At 35.0% G+C, this 22,792-nt stretch overlaps 1 protein-coding gene across 14 annotated transcripts in view; it reads right to left on the bottom strand.

Moving 5' to 3' along the window:
- SLC4A7 (solute carrier family 4 member 7) overlaps positions 1 to 22,792 on the bottom strand; it is a 108,052-nt gene that overhangs the window by 75,148 nt on the left and 10,112 nt on the right. For 3 of the 14 annotated variants that reach the window (XM_041733992.1, XM_041733996.1, XM_041733998.1), the window contains exon 1: positions 492 to 1,265. The exons of 8 other annotated variants lie outside the window; for them this stretch is intronic. In XM_041733992.1, coding sequence (XP_041589926.1) covers positions 492 to 524 — 33 coding nt within the window. In that variant the 5' untranslated portion in view covers positions 525 to 1,265. Of the gene's footprint in view, positions 1 to 491; positions 1,266 to 22,792 lie in introns of those variants that run through there. 3 more of the 14 variants (XM_041734000.1, XM_041734004.1, XM_041734002.1) reach the window with 1 other exon arrangement.

Raw genomic sequence — 22,792 nt, 5'->3', positions numbered from 1 at the left:
TAGTCTTATATCCCTTTTGGACACTTGAGGTTTATAAAATCTGTTATTAAAATAGCATCAGATGATCTCTGTCACAAATTGATTTCTTCATTATATAAGACATATGGTTACAGCTCAAAAGTAACACCTCCAATAAACTATAGTTATAACCACAAAGAGTTATCAAATATTTATATTCAAAACATACTTAACCATTAAGACAAAGTGATTTCTTTCCCAATATCGTGGCCAAACAAAATCTTTAAAAGCCTCATTCAGATAATATTAAGTGATCAAAAACTAATTTTATAGAATAATAAATGCTACAAACACTGCTAACTTTACACAGGATTTACTCTTTTCAGCATATGACTTCCACAGCCAAGGACATAGAGGATGATACTATTCTAAGCCAGTGTTAATAAGCCTGACATTTCTTCAAGCTACACTATTAAACTAAAAAACTCAAATGTGTTTGTAAATAAAACACAAGATCATAACCAGGTACATACAGGTAACTTCTTCTCCAGGCGAAATCTTTCCATGGTAATATATAAATGCCTTGTCTTTGACAATGTAATATAGTTAAGCCCCTTGAAGATTCCAGGGACAGTGAGTACATATCTGATTTAGGTCACTGTGCTTTGCACAGATGAACTCTCCTAAGTTGCTTTTATGGTACAGCCAATCACAGTCTTCTAAGTTACCTAATCTTCCAAGCTAATAATGACAACTTATACAGGGTCACAGCAGAAGAGACTGGGAGCATAATATAATTTAAAATACCAAAAGAGAAATGTAAGCAACCAGTTTTAAACTGAAACCTTTCTGTAACATTAGTTCAAAAGAGAGCATACTCTAAGGATACATGGGATGGCTATGAGAGTGAGTGTGAAAGTAGATAGATCTTAGAGAATAAACTGCCAACAACATAATTGGTTAAATCTAGCCCTTTCACTTAATTTCAGGAAGATCCAAATAGGTTTTCATCTGAAGAAAGTTTTACCTTTTTATCATTAATATTTCTATCAATTTATCACAACTATATTAATAACAAGATTAAAAAATCATATTATGCTTTACAATTATTTTACCAAAATTAAGTATCCATATAGATAACAGCCAAAAGAGAAAAAAGTAAATGAGAAGAACTCCTCCAGACTCTAGATCACTTTACACTCTTTAAAACCTATGGAAGACTTCAGAGAACCTTAGTTTATACAAGTTTAACATCTATATTTACTCTACTGGAAGTAAAATTGAGAAAACTTTAAAACATTTAATTTCAATTTAAAATGATAAAATCATTGCACATTAACATAAATTGCATTTTAATAAAAAATCCTAGGGCAACCTGGGTGGCTCAGTGGTTTAGCACCACCTTCGGCCCAGAGCATGATCCTGGAGACCCGGGATCGAGTCCCACATCAGGCTCCCTGCATGGAGCCTGCTTCTCCCTCTGCCTGTGTCTCTACCTCTCTGTCTCTGTTTCTCATGAATGAATAAATAAAATCTTTAAAAAATAATAAAATAAAAAATCATTTTCCAAAATAAAAAAATTTAGTGAGAAAAAAGGGCTTCTATATTTTTGCATATCTCTAATATCTGACTTAATGGAGGACAATTAGATTCTCATATCTGCTTCCCCAATCAAGGATATGATTTATTTAAGTAGAATTACATAAAAAATTCCAGGCCCACACAATACTCTATTGGAAAACAGAGGAGTGCTTTAATACTCTTCTCAGGTAACTATGGTATTCCTCTTTGATATTTCACCAAATTCAAAAAGTAATTTTTTTCTAATTTTTATTTATTTAAGTAAGCTCTATGCTCAGGACCTTGAAATCAAAAGTCACATGCCCTACCTACTGAGCCAGCTGGGCACTCCAAAAAGCATTCATTTCTTAAAGGTTTTTGCAAAGTAGAATCTAAAACCATTTCAAATGATTATTTTCATACATGTATACTGAAATCCATTGGTCTACCGTGCACTTAATATGGTTCTCTCACCCATTTGTAAAATATGCATTCACTGGATACTAGAACTTTTCCAAACTTCACATTTAATTATACATTTTAAAAAATGCATTTGTTAATATCAGCAATAACCTCATCAGAGAAATTCAAGCACTGAGAAACTGACAGGCTGGCAGATAAAAGTTTTCCAAATTTCTTGTTCTATCAGGAAAGCTAGAGGTACTATCATTGGTAACAAATACTAGAAATACCAGCAGCTATTTTTCTTGAAGTGGTAGGTTCACTTCATTTCTTTCTTAGGGAATAACTGCCAAAAGTCAAGTCTGAATAACCACAGAGTTTAGTCTGCAGTTACTTTCAAGTGACAAAAAAAAAAAAAAAAAACAGCTAGTTTTAAGCAATCACACCAGTTCTTTTACCTCAGACAATTACTAGTACTTTAGTATGTAACAGAAGTGTTTTCATGCAGACTTCCTATTTTGTCATTCAGAATATTAGAGCAATGTACACTCAAAGACTCAAAATAGTTCTTTCTTTTTCATCAAGGACATTCTTAAGTGAAAATCTGTTTCACTTTTTAATCTGAGAATGCCTACCAGTGCTGTTTGGTGCCTCTGCCTTGTTTTGAGCTAAGGGATGAGCAGTTTTACTCATCATTGCTTTTGCACCATCAGTACAAATTCCACAACAGTGGAAAAGGCAAATAATGTCTTACCACTATTATAAAAATAGTTTTGACCTTAGAGATCCCCTGATCTCAGGGACTGCCAGAGGTCCATGGGTAGCACTTTTAGAACTACTGTAAAACATTCTGTTTAAAACACAGAATTAAAAAGTTGTAGGTGAAGGGTTGCATACCTGGCTCAGTCACTGGAGCATGCAACTCTTGATCTCGGGGTCATGAGTTTAAGCCCCATATTGGTCACAGAGCTTACTTAAATAATTACTAGTTGTGGGTGGATTTTATTCTTTTTAGTTTTTCTTTGATATACTGTTTATTCAAAAAACATTTTAATGAAGACTAAAGTATCATTCTATGATTCTGGGTTTCTAGAAAATAATAAAAATACTTAACGAGCACCTATTATGTGCCAAAACTGTACAACACATGATATATAATTCTATATAGCATACTTCACCTTCAGATATTTCATTTAATCCTCTCAACTGGGGATCCCTGGGTGGCGCAGCGGTTTGGCGCCTGCCTTTGGCCCAGGGCGCGATCCTGGAGACCCGGGATCGAATCCCACGTCGGGCTCCCGGTGCATGGAGCCTGCTTCTCCCTCTGCCTGTGTCTCTGCCTCTCTCTCTCTCTCTCTCTCTGTGACTATCATAAAAAAAAAAAAAAAAAAAAAAAAAAAAAAATCCTCTCAACTGTAACTAAAGCTCACAGAGGTAAAATTTCTTCTCCAAAGTCACAGCTCTAGTAAGTAGCAGGTTTAGGATTCAAACCAAGCCTTTCTCAGTCCATACTTTTCCCTCTACTGCAATAGTGTATAAAGAAATTTAAGAAAAAAATTCCAACTATAGATTAAAACAAAATTCTAACTGAACATGAATGGACAGGATAAAATGTCTACCAAATTCATATAAAATGTAATCTTAACTTAGGGTGCCTGGATGGCTCAGTTGGTTAAGTATCTTCCTTTGGCTCAGGTTGTGATCTCAGGGCCCTGTGCTCCCTGCTCAGGAAAGAGTCTCCTCCTCGCTCTCCCTCTACCCTTCCCCCCATTCACTGTTCCTCTAATTAATGAATTAATTAATTTAAAAATCTTTTTAAAAAATAAATATAATTTGAATTAAACTAAAAACATTCTCTTTGGATAAACATATTTACTCCCTGGTACCATCAAAGCCTTTATTTTAACAAAGCAAACAGATATTTTTTATAGAAATATCTATTTCACAAAAATGAAACCTTACTACCAGCTAATCCTGTAAAATTCATTGATGACATATACCAGATAAATAACAAAGAATTTAAAACTGAAATAATATATCAAACAGAAGGAACACTTTTTTTTAATTTTCCACTTCTCCATATGAAACTATAGATACCACCCAAAAGACATGCCATAGCCTTCAAACTAAAGCTTCCAGTTTATTAAACTTCTCTAAGAATTAGAAACCCCAATGACATCAACAGCTACCCTAAAACATAGAATTAATCGCATTGTTTTGCATTTTTATGATATTCAACTTTTTATGGTTTATAGTTAGCAAATAAACATAAATTCTTTTTTTAAGATTTTTTTAATTTTTATTTATTCATGAGAGACACACAGAGAGAGAGAAAGAGAGAGAGAGACACAGGCAGAGGGAGAAGCAGGCTCCCTGCAGGGAGCCCGATGTGGGACTTGATCCCAGGGCCCCAGGATCAGGCCCTGGGCTGAAGGCAGCGCTAAACCGCTGAGCCACCTGGGCTGCCCAATAAACACAAATTCTTAAAAAACGAATACAAAAGATATACGTTGGTCACCAATTTAAAATATTCTCAATACATCACACCCAGAATGAAAAACATCTGCATTTAGGTTCAATAGCAATTCCTACAATAACCTCTTGAAATTTACCTCCGGGAGAAAATCTTGGCCCTCCCCACTAGTATTTAAGAGCTTAATATCCTAGTCAGCCATAGGTCTCCCACACTGGATTATAAAAACCCTGAGTATAGGGATTAGGCGGAAGGAAGGAAGGGAGGGGGACGGAAAGGAAAGTTAAAAGGACCCTGGGGGGGAAAGAAAGAATTAGGTACACACAAATTTTTAATTTCCCAAATTGCAAAACAAAATTACCTCTTAAAATACAAAAGATCCATTTCTCCAACCTGTCACCTATTGTGACGGTATCCTGGGCACTACTAAAACCAATACTCAAACTTTAAAAATCAAATTTACAGATTATGTAGAAAGGTAAAGTAAGTTTTATTCTACCACTGTCTTGATAAAATAAAAAGATTAACCCAGAATAGAAGCTCCAAATTTTAATATGGCTATTTCTTTAAAGATTTTTCAGCAATCCTCATTTCTAAGGCAATCTATTGTGGTATGACTGACATGCAGGAAGCTGTACATACATACAACTCGGTGAGCTTGGGGATACACACCCATAAAACCATCACCCACCATCAAGGCTACGGACGTATCTATCATCTCCCAAAGTTTCCTCCCACCCATTATTATTGTGTGTGTGGTAAGAACACCTGACTTAGTCTGTCAAAATAATTTAAGTATATAATACAGTACTGTTAGCTGTAGGCACTAGTCTGTATAACATATCTCCTGGACTTAATTTTCTTGTGTAACTGAAACTTTGTACCTTTTGACCATCATCCCCCTCATTGCCTCCAACCTACAGCCCCTGGCAACCATTCATTCTACCCTCTGCTTCTATGAGTCTGATACAAGCCAGAGCATACTATATTTGTTATTCTATAGCTGGCTTATTTCATTTAGCCATACATTTACATGAATCAAAACGGTCTCCTTTATTCCCTGTTCTCTCTGCTCTATTTTCAACCTTGTCTCTATTTCTGTAATGCAAATAGAAGTATATATATTCTTACAAAAAAGGTAGCCACATACAATTCACTGTTAAATACATAACTTGCTCTGTTCCAATTAAAAAATATATCCTAGGGTGCCTGGGTAGCTCAGTCGGTTAAACATCTGCCTTCAGCTCAGGTCATAATCCTGGGGTCCTGTGATGGGACCCCAGAAATGGGCTTCCTGCACAGTGGAGAGCGTGCTTCTGCTTCTCCCTCTCCCCCTGCTTGTGCTCTCTCTCAAATAAATTAACTTTAAAATATATATATCCTAAAGATTTTCCTGTATCACTACATGCAAACTTCATTTGGAAGTAAATTATCAAATTAACCTGTACATGGTAGAAGAAATCAAGACTTACACAAGGCTCCCCAAATAAGCACTCCACCCATACCCATACCATGTCTACTCACCAGACAGAACTACTTTGTTTTTGTCTTATAACTGTCCTCGGTCACTAGAGTTGCCATCATAATTTTAAGTAATATATCATTTTAGGTACTATCTACTTACTTTACAAAAAGTAAAATAAAGATTTTCCACACATTATCTGATACACACACACACACGTTTCTCATTTACAGTCTCCCTTCCATATCTAAGTTTTTAATTAGATTTTTATTTTTATTTCAAGCTTGATAACAATTACATTCTGTTCTATATTTATAATGAAGCCTTCTAAGTAAGCTGTGTCCTCCAGTTAATCCTAAAATTTTTAAATCCATGTTAAAAAAGCATTTGGAGTTAACTAGGATTACTTAAACACAACTATCTAGTTCAGAATCAAGATTTATGATTGGACCATTAGAAAATGTCACTAAACCCCTGCTGCTCAAAAAACTCTCTCAAATATTATAGTCAAGTAGATCACAAAGAACCTGCTTAAAAACGATAAATTACTGACCAGATAAAAAGCAAACATACTAAAATGCAAAATACTGAAGATTTCAGTCTTTACAGAAATCATAAAATTCTATTATCTCTAAGATGATCTATTTCCAATAAAATCATGAAAAAGGAGGAGTTTGGGGACACTTTGCCTAACAAACATTCCAATATACTATAAAACTATGATAAGCAAAAAAGTGTGGTACCAACACAGAAACAATAATTAAATATTTTATAAGACAAAATAGAGTCAAGGAACTAGAAGTAACTCATTTATGAAATGAAAAGACTTCTTTGGTTTTCCAATTTGATGAAACAAAGTTGTCTGTATCAAACCACAGGTAAAAATAAGTTCTAGATAAAGATAGTTAGAAGGGTAATACTTAAAATTTTAAATGATATTTTATATTACTGGAGTGGAGATATACTCTTAGTCAAGATAAGAAATCTAGAAACCGTAAAGAAATAGACTGATACAGATTTATTTTACTCTATTTCTCTAAAGCAAAAAGAACATCATAAAGAGACAAGGTAGTACATTAGGAAATATTAGCAGAATGACAGACATAGCATTAAATATCTCTATATAAGAAACTTCTGGATTTAAAAAGGAAGTAAAGAAAAAATAGAAAAATGGACAAAAAATATGAACCAAGTAATTCCCCTTAGGAGAAAATACACATGACCAATAACCATAAAGGATAGACACTCTCAGTTGAGGTTCAGCAAATTTTACTCATCAGATTAGCAAAAAGGAAAAAAAATTAATTAACATCTAAATTGATAAAGGAAGGGAGACATAGACACTCTCATAATTCCCAATGGGAATATAAATTTCTCAGAACTTTTTGGAGCATAAGCTAGCAAGATCCATTTTTTTCATCTTTAAAAATATTCTTTGTGAAGCAATATCACTTCTGAGTATCTACACAGAAATTAAAGCATCAAAATATAAACATAAGATCAAACATGCTTACTATTCAAACTGGCAAAAACAGAAAACAACCTGAAAGTAAATAAAAGGAAACAGCTAATTACTATTATATATTACTAAGACACAAAGAATGAGACAGAAGCAGGAGGTCCCACTCAAAAGATATCAGTAAATATTATTAAAAGAAAAGCAAATTGTAGAATTATGTTTAATATAATCACATTTTTATGTTTTACAAAGGATAAAACATATTTATAAGCAAATGTTTCTATGAACATAAAGTACAGGAGGATGGTATATTGGTTGGTCTGTTTCAACAAAGATCATGCTTCTCTAAAGATGTTAAGGACCTAATTATATCAAAGATAATCATTAAAAAGTCAGAGTGAAAAATTATCATTTTAATCAATTGATCAGAACTGTAATCAATTCCAGGGCACCTGGGTGGCTCAATCGGTTAAGTGTCCAATTCTTAGTTTCGGCTTAGATCATGACCTGGTTGTGGGATCCAGCCCCATGACAGGCTCTGTGCTCAGTGGGAAGTCTGCTTCAGATTCTCTCTCCCTCTTCCTCTAACCCACTCTCTCTCTCTCTCAAATAAATAAATAAAATCTTAAGAAAAGAAAAAACTGTAACCAATTCATGTTTTAATAGATACAACTTTGATAGGAATGCAAGTAACATTTTGAAAATGCATTTTATAAGGCCAGAATATGGTTCAAAATTTTCCTTAACACATTCCCACAAATACAAATACAAAATGAATTTGTAGTTAAGAGTCTATTCCTTGGTTTGCCCCCTCTCTTTTTTTTTTCCCTTTGCTCATTTGTGATGGTTATTAGAGGGGAGGTGGGTGGGGGACAGGTGAAATAGGTGATAGGGATTAAGGAGTGCAGCTGATGTGGTAAGACCTGGGTATTGTATGGAAATGGAAAATCAGTATATTGTACACCTGAAACTAATATTGCACTGTATGTTAACTGGGATTTAAATAAAACTTTAAAAAAATAAAAACTAAAATGAATTTGTAGTAACAGTGTAAAAGAAAACATTTTCTCAGCTTCATGGTCAGAAAAGTATATAATCACATATACTGATTTTTTTAAATTTCTCTTATATAAATTCAGGGAAAAGAATGAAACTAAAACAAAATTCTAATTGTGAATTTCAACTGGCCCAAGGGGGGAAAAAATCCAGAAATTTAAGCTTGATGGAGAACTGTACAGGAATCAAAGTGGTTTTAAAAACACATAATATTGGCTTAAGTTCCCTTTATAGATGTGAAGTCATTTTCTCAATACAGCAGTTCCCCCACCTTATCAGCAGGGGATGCATTCCAACACCCTCAGCAGATGCCTGAAACCACAGATAGTGCCAAGCCAGATATATACTATGCTTTTCCTATACATGTATAACTACTATAAAAGTTTAACTTATAAATTAGCCACAGTAAGAGACTAGCAATAGCTCAAAATAAAACAATTATAACAATATACTGTTATAAGTTATGTGAATGTAGTCTTTCTCTCAAAATCTTATGCACTGTACTCACCCTTCTTCTCGGGATAATGTGAGATAATATGCCTACGTGGTAAGATGAAGTGAGGTTCATGACGCAGGCCTTGGGATGTGTGTTAGGCTACTACTGATGTTCTGAGAAGAGTCAGAAGGAGGAGCATCTGCTTCTGGACCTCCATCCCAGGAAATGAAACTGCTGATGGGGCAGGACTACTACAGAGGAACACAATACAGGGGTAATCGCTAATGATGTAGATAATGCTGCTGACATACAGCAAAGGACCCAGTGAAGTTTCTTTATCTGATCAGAAATGGGGGAGGGGATAACGTTTTTTTCTTAAGAGAAAACATGTTTTAAATTCTTTAATTTAAAATTGCCACATTCTCATATTTTCCTAAACTCTTAAAAAAAAAAAATAGAGCTGTGAGAAGAACAATCTCCTTTAACAACGACGGACAGGAATTTAGCTGCATTTCTTTCTTACTACATATGGACATACATTGTGGTCATTACTAGCTTTTATGGTATCAGAGGAAAAGGTAACATTATTTATTAAAACTCAGTCACAAAATATTCACCTAATTATTTTAAAATACTACTTTAAATCTATTAGAAATTTGGTAACAGCCATAAAATAGCCACCATCAAAGGCAAAAAACTTAACACAATAATAAATCAGCATCAATATTATAATAAATTTACGGAAATATTATTTTCAGTTTCCACAGAAAAATTTGAAGCAAAGAGCCAAGAAAAGAAAAACCTCTGTAAAACAAATGAAAACAGGTCCCATGTTTCAGAGAGATGCATAGCCAATCCACACCTTAGACCATTGCTAAATATTACTGCTGAGCTCACGTTGGTTAATGTGCACAACCAATTCAATTTTCAACAAGTTATCAGTCTTCACCAACGTATAAGATCGCCATCTGGTGGTGATTATTAGACATGCAGAATGTCTAAAGATAACAGGGAGAACCACTCTAAATTGATGTTCTAAACTGGAAAAACTTCCCTTGGAGCTGCTTTAAGAAACCTGATCATTAGTTTAATTTAGGTCAGAAGGAAAGAATTATTGAATAAATATTCCATTTATATGTTAGAATATTTAGGAAATAACAGAACTATATTTTGCAGGTGGGCATGTTATGCATACCATTGAATAACCACTGGGTTACATTGGAGTAGATTTACAGTCATTTTTTAAATTGTTTTAAATACCTATAGCATTTCAGAAATTTTGTTTTTAACATATTTTTTTAATTTTTATTTATTTATGATAGTCACACACAGAGAGAGAGAGAGAGGCAGAGACACAGGCAGAGGGAGAAGCAGGCTCCATGCACCGGGAGCCCGACTTGGGATTCCATCCCGGATCTCCAGGATCGCGCCCTGGGCCAAAGGCAGGTGCCAAACCGCTGCGCCACCCTGGGTTATGTTAACCCAGGGATATGTTATGTTAAAACAGGGATCCCTGTTTTTAACATATTTTTAAGGCACCTGGGTGGCTCAGTGGTTCAGTTTCTGCCTTGGGCTCAGGTCATGATCCAGGGGTCCTGGGATGGAATCCCACATCAGGCTCCCTTCATGGAGACTGCCTCTCCCTCTACCTAATGTCTCCGCCTCTCTCTCTCTCTGTCTCTCATGAATAAATAAAATCTTTACCAAAAATATATATATATATTTTGAGGTACATCTATCATTTCATAAGAATTAAACAGCTGAAGAATCTAGTTCACAAAAATAAAGTTTACTATAAAGTAAAAACTGTTATCAGAAACTTTCCAGGGGCACCTGGCTGGCCCAGGTGGTGGAGCATGTGACTCATTATCTTGGGGACATGAGTTTGAGCCCCATGTTGGGTGCTGAGATTATTTAAGTAAATCTTTAAAAAAAAAAAAACTTTCCAGGAAAAAAAGCATCATCATAAAAAAATATTAACCGTTCTTGGAAAAGTATCTTTTTTCTTAAAATTAATACTTCACATTTAAATGCTAAAGACAAAGGAGATCTAGTTCAATTTATATTTGCACTTAGAAAATATTTATAGTACTCCTAAATGTTAATTACAAAGATTTTTTCATTTTTATAGGTCTAACCTTAGACTACTGTTAGGAAAATTTATCCAAGAAATTAAAAAATATTCTGAATGGTAAGAATTTAAAAACTATCAAGTATAACAATTTTATTTTTTTTTTATTTTTTTATTGGAGTTCAATTTGCCAACATACAGCATAACACCCAGCGCTCATCCCGCCAAGTGCCCCCCTCAGTGCCCATCACCCAGTCACCCCAACCCCTCACCCACTTCCCCTTCCACTACCCCTTGTTCATTTCCCAGAGTTAGGTGTCTCTCATGTTTTGTCACCCTCACTGATATTTTCACTCATTTTCTCTCCTTTCCCCTTATTCCCGTTCACTAAATTTTATATTCCCCAAATGAATGAGACCATATAATGTTTGTCCTTCTCCGATTGACTTATTTCACTCAGTATAATACCCTCCAGGTCACTCCACATCGAAGCAAATGGTGGATATTTGTCATTTCTAATGGCTGAGTAATATTCCATTGTATACATAGACCACATCTTCTTTATCCATTCATCTTTCGATGGACACCAAGGCTCCTTCCACAGTTTGGCTATTGTGGACATTGCTGCTACAAACATTGGGGTGCAGGTGTTCCAAAAACTAGTTTAAATGCAGCCAAATTACCAAAGTTAAAATATAGATTACATAGTAAACTCAGATATATTTAAACATAGGCTTTCAGTAGAAATGACTCCTTCTCTCACACTTCCCCTAAAGCATTCAGAATCAGTGCAGGAGTAACTTCTCTAACTACAAAATCTTCTTCTCTCTTTTTAACCTTTTGGCCTTTTTGCTCTATGATCCTTGATTCTATATAACAGTTTCTCAACTTGGGCACCCCTGACATTTGGGGCTGGACACTTCCTCATTGCAGGAGGAGGTCCTGTACTTTGTAGGACGTTTAGTAGCATATCTGGCCTCTACCTCCTAGATGTCATAGCACATAAATCCCCGCTCCCCATTTGTGACAAACAAAAAGTCTCCAGGAATGCCAAATGTCCCTTAAGAGGCAAAAACACATCCCAACACATAAACCCATTGAGGAGCCACTGGTTTTAGAAATAACTGGGAGCTACTATTTATTTTTAGAAATTTAAGATTCTACAAAACAAACCAACAAAATCTACAGGTTCTTCCTCAAAAATCAGCATGCACGCCCAGATACCTGGTAAAGCCCTTGTCCTTTTATAAAAATGACATTTAGCAATGAACTCTACAGGCAGAAATGGATCTTGAACTTGCATTTAAGGTTAAGAATTTTACTGAAAGCTACCAGTTCTCAGTGTATCCCTACTATAGTTTCAATATAATACTTTAAAAAAAAAAGTATTTAATCGACTAAGCCTTAAAAAAATAAAGGTGGGATGAAAATCTTTTTACATATGTATACTTTCAAAATATTACAAAACAAGCCCCTCAGGCCTGACTTAAATTTGCCTAAACCTTCACATTTCAAAGTAGTTTTTGAAATACAGACCACCTCTACGTTAACTCCTTTGGATCAACTGAATATACTAGAAAAATCATCATAACTTGTCCCTGTATGTATGTATTTCACCACAAGGCAGTTATTTGGTTAATCAATTAAATTAAAATTCTTAGTCTTAAGCCTGCTTAGGAGGATCAAGACTAGAGTATCAACTTGACAGCAAAAATTAGGGGAGACTGAAGCAGATGCATACAATGATAGGAGTGACTTCAAGTGGCAAACAGCGCCTCACAAAGCAGCCACACATGGGAAGTGAGGAAGAGGCAGAGAGGGAGCTGCACTCTGAAGCCACCTCTTCTTTCTGAAGAATGTGTTCAGCTTTTCCTGGATCCCAGCAAAAACTCTATAGGCTTACAATAAAGCCCTCTTTAACTATAACAAGTTTAAATATATTTCTGATCCCAGGCAACCAAAAGGACCCTGCCTGGAATACTCAATACAATTCTACTTGCTTTTACTTACCAAAGAAAAAGTTCCATTATAAAGAGCAATAGTTTAAAAAGTTAACATTTAAAAAAATGTTGCCAAATTATTATGCAGATAAACTGGCAGATCTTTACCAATTACAATAAGGGATGGTTGTTAATTACTCAGACACTATTTCTTTTTTAAAGATTCAAGTCATATTTATCTTTCAAATGGCCCAAATTTAAATACAATTATTACATCAAGCAATTATCCTCAAATTCAAAAGCATATCATCTAACTTTACATACGTTAAGCAACTAATTCAATTGAATTCAAACAAACACTATGGTCAGACATTTTATTTCACATTCTCCCAATATTTTCCATATCTGTTCTCTAATAGGAGATACATTTTATGGGACTAAAAATAAAAGTTCCTTCCAAGAGTAACTCTATGCTTACAGAAAGTAGAGAAGTAAATAAAAATGACTTGAGGTCATCCAGGAACATCACAGATCAAAAACTGGGTTTGGGTCTCTCTCTCTTCTCTCTCTCTTAATGTTCACTAATATGATAGTAAAGCAATTTTTTAAAGGATAAGCTGACAAGTACAAAGAGAAAGAAGAAATTACAGGGGCACCTGGGTGGCTCATTCAGTTAGGTGTCCAGACTCTTGGTTTCTGCTCAGGTGGTGATTTCAGGGTCTTGGGATCCAGCCCCATGTCAGGCTCCAAGCTCAGCAGGAAGTCAACTAGAGATTCTCTCTCTCTCTCTCTCATCCTCCCTCTCCCTTTGCTCCTCCCCTTTACTCACACGTGCTCTCTAAAATAAATAAATCTTAAAATTAAAAAAAGAAGAAATTACAACAAATGAGAAACAAAATCTTTGGAAGACATGAAGTGCACATTGCAATGGTTAGCATATTTGGAAAATAAACAGCAACCTTAAAATAGGTGGCTAAGGAAAAAATAAAGTAGGGCTCAGAAAGCAAAACCATGTTTAAATAATGAAAAACTGCCTAAAATTTTATTAATTAAAACAGCTTCTAATTAATGACTTAGTCCAGTAGATTATCTCCATAAATTACATTAGCGTAAAATTAACACTAAATACTACTGAAAATAGTGTCTCTACACATACACACACACACACACACACACACACACACACACACACACACATATATAAAATGTGATCTGTCAACAAGTTTACTTTGGCTAAAGGTAAAACATTACTTTAATGAGTACAGATTCTAGAGTCAAATTGCCTGAATTCAAATCCCAGGTCTACTATTACTAGGCAAATTTGGGCAAATTACCTAATCTCACTGGATCTCAGTGTTCTCATCTGTAAAATATGGACAATAACAGTATCAAAACTGATAAAGTATAAAAATTTAACAAGGTAATGAGCTTAGACAAGTTCCTGGCACAAAACAACTAAATGTTAGGTTTAAGTACCATACTACATAATCATCTTTACTGATTATGCTATGTTAATTTCACATTTCATATTTAAGTGAAACTGAATTTATTCTTTACATACTCGTCACGGTTTCCCAACTAATTTCAAGGTCCTTGGAGATATAACTTTTTTTTTTTTTTTTGAGAAAGAGAGTGTGCATGCACATGTATGGGGTGGGGAGGGGAGGAGAGGAGAGGGAGAGAGAAAATCATAAGTAGGCTCCATGCCCAGAGCAGAGCCCAATGTGGGACTCAATCTCACAACCCTGAGATCACAACCCGAGCCAAAATCAAGAGTTGCACACGTAATCAACTAAGCCACCCAAACATCCTGGAGATATAATTTTCTTTACACAGAATTTTATTACTTCTGTATGTATACAAGATTCTTAGCAGTAAAAATGAAATACTCCTTGCTAAACAGGTTTGATACAAGTCACATATGGCTTTTACTTTTTCTTTTTTTCCTTTCACTTGAAAACATGGATATTTTGAAAGGTTAAAAGAAAAAAATGGTTCCAGTATAGGTAAGATACATACTGTAACTTGCATTTCCAATTGTGATAATGGTTTCAAACTCATTGAAGTCCCTTCCTTATGAATTCTAGGAGACAAAGCAAGCAATCAATAACATAGCCAGGAAATAGTATTCAAACTTGAATCTAAGGAAATTGAGCACCAATCTTTATACCAAAGGCCTGTTCAATGGAAAGGATTTTCCATCATTTCATACGTATTTGCATCTTACTGAGAATATAGTATCATATGACAAATATCCAAGTTGCCCTTGCATGATCAAACAAATTCTTCATTTGAATATAAGATTTTAAGTCTATCTTTTCACTACCTAAATCATTTAGATATCTATACATATTTCAAATATTTCTTATTCTGCAATATACTTTCATTTGTTCCTTTATTCATTTAATCGTCTAACAGATATTTGTCAAATGCCTACTGTGTGCCAGGCACTGTGCTAGGAGTAAGGATATCATATGCCCAGACCCAGAGATGAGAAATTCCAGTATGTTCAAATAACTTAAAAATATGACTATGGTTGAAATGAAGAAAAGAGGAAAGAGCAGTTAAGACAAAAAAAAAAAAAAGGTAGAGAAAGGGAAAGCGGCCAGACCTTTAAGGATATAGGTTTTATTTTTTTAATTTTCTGTCCATTATTTTTTATTTAAATTCAATTAACATATAGTGTATTATTAGTTCCAGAGCTAGAATTTAGTGATTCATTATTTGCATACAACACCCAGTACTCATTACATCATGTGCCCTCCTTAATGCCCATCACCCAGTTAACCCAACCCCTCACCCTCTCCCCTCCAGCAACCCTCACTTTGTTTCCTATGATTAAGAATCCCTTATGGTTTGTCTCCTTCTCTGACTTCATCTTATTTTACTTTTCCCTCTCCTCCCCCATGATCCTGTTTTGTCCCTTAAATTCCACATATAAGCATGAGTAAAATCATAACTGTCTTTCTCTGATTTATTTTGCTTAGCATAATACCCTCTAGTTCCATCCACATGGTGGCAAATTGCAAGATTTCATATTTTTATGGCTGAATAGTATTCCATTGTGTGTGTGTGTATACATAATACATATACCACCTCCTCTTTATCCATTCATCTATTGATGGACATTTGGGCTCTTTCCATAGTTTGGCTATTGTGGACATTGCTGCTGTAAACATTGGGGTGCAAGTGCCCCTTCAGATCACTATATTTGTATGTAGATAAGTTTTTGATTCATCCTGAGAGCAATGGAGTTCAAAAAGGAAAACATAATCATTGATACCAAGATCACCCTAGCAAGACAACAATGTAGAAACGGGTGACAAAGACTCTCTCCTTTGACCAAACTTTAATCAGGCTTCTCTGAGGAGAGCTGGGATTTCCCTCCTAATCCTTATAGAATCCAGTTTGAGTGAGAATCCTGATAAATCATTAATGAAAATCACTCATCCTTGGTGTCTGACCACCTTGGATACCTTACCACCCCTGTCCTGCCTTCCAGCTTCTGCCAAGTTAGTCTAACAAGAATCCCCTTACCTCTGCTGTTTCCTTTTAGTAATCTTCCACTGACGGACCTCCACCCTGCTTCCTAAATATAAATGCCTCTTATCCTCATTAAAGTCAGAGTTGGGTCCAATCCCTCTCCTCCACTGCAGTGGTCCCTACACCCGTATCATGATTCAGGTCTCCCTTAATTACTGTCTGTTTTTACCTTCCTTAGCAGGTGTCTTAAAATAACTTTTTCTTTAACACTGGAAGCCAAATGGAAAGATACTGTGTTATTCCAGGCAAAAGAAGATTGAGGTCTGAACTACAATGATCAAAGGAAGTATGGAGAGAGGAGACTGATTGGAGATAGGATGCTGAATCCACTGGATTTTGAGTTTGGGCAGAGGGAGAGAAAAGTCATGACAATGCTCACATTTTCAAATTTGAGCCAAATAGATAGTGTGCCATTCACTGAGATAAGAAACACAGGAAGGAAATGTTTGATAAATCCTACATAAGACACCACAAGTACCAGCTGAGCCGTCCAAGTAGAAATAACAGTGTGATGAAGCTCCTTCTGGCTTCCTCTATTGCCTCTGTGAAGAAAGTAGCGATATTTACTAAGATTGAGGGGTGAAAGGACACATTCTGAGGAGAACAGAATGTTTGGTGTGCTCACTGTACAGTACAGGAGAGAATTAGAGGAGTATTTTCTGTTTGGTGAGGAACCAGAGGGAAAGAAGCATCAATGTATAGGGGTACCAATCTATCAACCTGGGTAACTTAATTTTTCCAGCTGTTCTGAGTATCTTCAGCACAGTTAAATTGAGAATTAGGAATTTACTGAAATATTTATCACCAAGAGACATGATGATAAATGTCCTCAAACAACAAGGCAGAGGCTGAAGATATGGGCCATCGATTCTAAACTGGACAGGAAAATGCAAGCAATAAACAAAAGCAAAAAATAAAAATGAAAGGCAGGCTAGAGAGAGAGACTCAAGGTTCACAGGATAGGAATTATGGAAGTATACTGTTACCATATCACATTTATAACATGGTAAAATAGAAACAAATATAAATTCCTATACTGGGTCCCCTGATGACTTCTCTTATAGTCATCAAAAGCTCAAACATAGATTAGGCTTAAAAACCTGGTAAAGGAATTCAGCTCTAGAATGGCATAAGTAATTTAGAGGCCCTTGCATAAAAATGATAACCAAGCCTAAACACACTTAAACTCATCAAAAGCCTAAAGCTCAATTATATGAAAATAATTCTCACTACAACCATCTTTAGGGTTAAAAACTCAACACACTGGTCAATAATTACAACCATTGCTAAGATGATGATCCAGTGGAAAAAAATGACCATTCTGTCCATTCCCTACAAAATAATTTAACTCTTTCAGGAATAATGAATCTGTATAAGAAGTGGTTATAAGAGACTAACTTCAGATACTTTACAGTATTTTTATTACAGAAGTACCTGGCTGGCTCAATTGGTAGAGCATACACCTCTTGATCTTGTTGGGGACATTGAGTTCAAGCCCCATGCTCGGGGTGCAGTTTACTTAAAACAATATATATTTTTAAATTATAAAAATTTCAAAAATAATCATCTATTTACCCTCAAATTCTACCTCCAAGATACTCGATTATTAATTTTTACCTATCTCAATATTCAATATTAAATCTCCTTCCAATAAATACATAAAAAATGGAATCATAAGGAACATGCTTTACTTTTTTCACTAATACTTAATCTGCAAATATACTGAGTTTAAATTATAGTTTATCAGGGACACCTGGCTGGCTCAGTTGGTAGCACATGGAACTCCTGATCTCAGAATTGTGAGTTCAAGGCCCACTGTGGGTGTAGAGATTAAGAAAAAAAATTACAGTTTATCAAAGGAAATCAGACTCATTCTTTCCTATATCAATAAACTATTGAACTAAATGCAATCTCCTTCAGATCTCTCTCCAAAAAAACCTAAGTGTCTAAGGATTATCCTGTACAATAAACAATACTTGTCTTCTTTCAAGCCATCTGTGGTTTGGACTATGTATTTACATACTATATGATAAAAATGTGTATGTAGGGCAGCCCGGGTGGCTCAGCAGTTTAGCACCGCCGTGGGCTCAGGACACAGTCCTGGAGACCTGGGGTGGAGTCCCACATCAGGCTCCCTGCATGGAGCCTGCTTCTCCCTCTACCCATGTTTCTGCCTCTCTCTCTCTGTCTCTCTCATGAATAAATAAAATCTTTAGAAATTAAAAAAAAAAAAGGTGTATGTAACTATGTATTTACATACACATAAAACAGAAGAATTACAGTTTAATACCATTAACCAGTCCATGCTTCTCATCTTGCTTCTTATAAAATCTCAAAGCATCTAATGTACAGTAATAGAGAACTGATTAAATTGCTAAGGTATTAAAGATAAGATTTTATCTATAGAGTGCTCCATATAAGTCCTTTCCAAAGATCATCTCCTTAAAAATATTACAGTATCTCAGGTACTTGTGGATCAAACTGACTAAACTTTTTATTTACATATCACATATACATATATATGATTTTTTTCCCATGATCCTAAAGGCTTAATAGTTGATAAGAGTTTAAAATAGAACAGAGGAAAATCTGTCGGAAGTTCTTCTTTCTCATTATACCTCATTTATTATACATGGAACCAAAACTTAAATTCTCCAATATAAACCTTTTGATGTAGCATTAACTTAGACATCAAATAATAGTGTTTAATCTACGTATTTATTTGGATTTACTCAAATTTTAAATGAAAAAAACATTATACATGTATATGTGTATATATGTAAATATATAATTCTCAAAAGACTGTAATCAAATATTAATCTTACAGAAATGGATTTCCAATTTTTTTTGTTTTTTTAATAATAAATTTATTTTGTATTGGTGTTCAATTTGCCAACATACAGAATAACACCCAGTGCACATCCCGTCAAGTGCCTCCCTCAGTGCCCACCACCCAGTCACCCCCACTCCCCACCCGCCTCCCCTTCTACCACCCCTAGTTTGTTTCCCAGAGTTAGGAGACTTCCATGTTCTGTCTCCCTTTCTGATATTTCCTACCCATTTCTTCTCCCTTCCCCTATTATTTATATTCCCCAAATGAATGAGACCATATGTTTTTTAACAGGAATCACTGGGACTACAGTACACACAGTTATCTGTTTACATCTATGTATATATATGTTACAAAAGTTTCACAAAACAATTATCTATCCAAATGTATTGTTTGGTATTTTCTGCTGTTACTTTACTTTTTTAAATGCTTGTATAATCCAATAAATTGTTCTTGCAAATCACTAATAAATCACAACAGTTTGGAAAACGGTGAGGAGAAGATTCAGGGAACAAATATTTAGGGTAATCGCTCCTAAATTTTATTTAACAATACCTACTTTAAAAGCTGGACAAGCAAAGGCTAATCAGGTTTCAGCTTCATAACTATTCTGAATAATGGAGGACAAAGTGAAAAAAGGTAAAATTAAAATTTTAAATCACAATCCACATCATAAGTAGAGAGTTCTCATTAAAGGCCCTAGACCTACAGTCTAAAACACAAAGGTCAACTTCATTTATTTCAGACAACAAACTTAAGCAAAAATTGTTATCTCTAGAGTCATTCAAGGAATTAAACACTAAACCACTAACCAACAGGCCCAACCAAAATTAGTCTATCAGTGCTCATATACTATGATGCATGTGTCATTCTCTTGAAGCAGATTGAAAAATAAAGCTGAAATTACATCCTTTGGGCTTTCTATAATTTTTTTTTCAATGAACATGATTTACTTCTCTAATACTTCTACCAATTGTAGAGGCAGGAAGATGCAGCAACCCCTGATGATCTGAGATTCACTGCCAACAAATAATTTCAAACTGCCCCATTTGAAGTTCACGACCATAATTAAGGAAGTACTAGCACTGTAAGTACAAAGCAATCCCTAGCGTCCAATCCACTCAATATTCACCACTTAACCTTTTTCACCCATCTATTGCTAACTCAACACAATTAGGAAATGAGAGCAAAACAAATTAGTATGAAAACTGAGTATAATAATTATGTAAAACATGCAATTTGTATTTTTCAAATGAAATGATGAAAGTTAATCTAAAACTTCTTTCCCTCACTCCATGACTTTATCTCCCACTTCTCCCCATCATACTTCCAAAATGAATTCTAATTCTGGAGGGGTCCATACTTCACTATGAAATCATATTGAAATACTGTTTTGATTTTTAATCAATAAAATTACTTTTATTTATCTTACCTCTATCAAAACTCTCTTTAAAACCAATTTGAAGTAGCTTGAAAAATGGAAGAAAACATCAATCTGACAATAAAGTTCTTATATGACCTCCTTAAAACTGTATTACCTTAAAATTCCTACAATAATGACCTTTTGAGAAATCACATTTTTTTTTTTTGAGAAATCACATTTTTGTAACAGAATGGTAGCGTAACTAATATAATCCATTAAAATTCAATGCTACAAGTAATCTCAAAATTCCTATATATCTCTATAAATTGTTTAATGATCCAATGGCTCAAGTTAATATGTAATCATATATGAGACTATGTGTACATATATATGTACATATCTGTGTGTGTGTGTGTGTGTATATATATATATATATATATATAAAACAAAACATTCAGAAGCCTCACTTTATCCAATTAAATACATGGTAATTCTTATTAGTTCAGATCATGGAAAAAATAATACAAATGATAATTAAATTTAAGATGAAAGTAAAAAATCATAAAATTTCTAGTCACTGAGCCTTCTGCAGAGGAACAATTAGGAACCTTCTTACACCTACTCTGCCAAGCTGTGCACTGAACTCCCCTACACTGCAATACCCTGTGGGCTGAATTCTGAAAGCCTAACAGTAAGTAATGAGAAGATACAGAATATCTCACCGAAACAGAATTAAGTTATCTAGCAACCTCAGCTATCTGTAACAAGCCAAGAATCAGAAGACCATTGGAGGAGGTAAAATTGGTATCATAGAGAACATATAACAGAAAACCTTCTCTTTCCCTGCCCATTTAAATAACTACTTGATTTCATTTGTTATCTATAACAAATCTGTAACACAGAAGAAATTCAATGACAAAAGAAAATAATTAAAATAAGTTTTAAAAAGACCACAACAGCCCAATACTAGTGATTAGTATTCTATTTTTTAAAAGGAGAGACATATATTACATTTTAAATGTTTTGTCAAATGGTTAAAATTATTTATATGAAAATAATATTATGCTTTAAACTTCTAAACATTTTGTCCCTGATTCCTGACACAGAACTCTTAAATCCTTTAGCACTTCCTGCATGATAGCAGGGTTTTTTGTTCTAATGAGGTGACCCTAGTTGGCTCCTAGATAGGGGCTGGTCACAGAAAGCTCAAGCCATGATTAGAATGGCTTGGAATTCAGTGCTAATCCCACTCTCTGGAGAAGGGAGAGGGGCTGGAAATGGAGTTAATGATTGTCATACCATAATGGTGAAGCCTCCATAAAACTCCCCCAAGTAGGAGATCTGGAGAGATTCTAGGTGCCTGAACACATGGGTAGAGGTGCTAGGACACTGGCACTCTAAGAGATCAGATAGATGGAAGCTCCACAATCCCCTGCCACACATACTTTGCCCTATGTATCTCATCCATCTGGATGTTCATCCTTTATCATATCCTTTTAGAATAAACTGGCAAACAGCAAATAAAATTTTCTGACTTCTGTGAGCTGCTCTAGTGTATCAATTGAATCCAAGGAGGAGTCAGGGGAACCTCCACTTTATAGCTGATCAGTCAGAAGGCCAGGTGACAACCTAGACTGGCCACTGGCATCTGAAGGGGCAGCTGCGTGAGTCAGGGCACTTAACTTGTGGGACCTGATGCTATCTCCTGGTAGATAGTGCCAGAACTGTGTTAAATTGTAGGACATTCAGCTAGTCTCACAGAATTGATTGGTATGAGGAAACACCCTCTCCCACATCTATCCTCAGAACTGTTGTGAATATGGGAGTCCTTTAAGAGCAAGAGAAAAACACAGGTAGAAGACTCAATTATTCCTAACACCTAACCCCTTCCCACAGACCTGTCTAGAACATCTCAATGCCAGAAGACAATCAAGATTCTCTATTTTCTATCTATTTCCTTTTAATCAATACACAGACTAATTATTTTAGAATTCTATTATGAGATATTTCAGAAGAATACAGGGTGGTTACTAATTACATGTTTCCATAGGCACATTCAGCATTTTATGCAAGGTATATTCTTTTCCCTGATCCTGAAGAAGCCCTGTGAGTACTGTAATTTCAATTTTATAGATGAGAAAAATGAGATTCAAAAATACTAGTTGCCCAAGGCCACCTGGTGGCAGATTACACATGGGAAACCCAGTGTGTGTGAAACCCAAACATGTACTTGTCACAC

The sequence above is a fragment of the Vulpes lagopus genome, chromosome 19 (assembly GCF_018345385.1).
Source record: "Vulpes lagopus strain Blue_001 chromosome 19, ASM1834538v1, whole genome shotgun sequence".
Classification (NCBI taxonomy): Eukaryota; Metazoa; Chordata; class Mammalia; order Carnivora; family Canidae; genus Vulpes; species Vulpes lagopus.
This window is presented reverse-complemented; position numbering and strand designations above follow the sequence as displayed.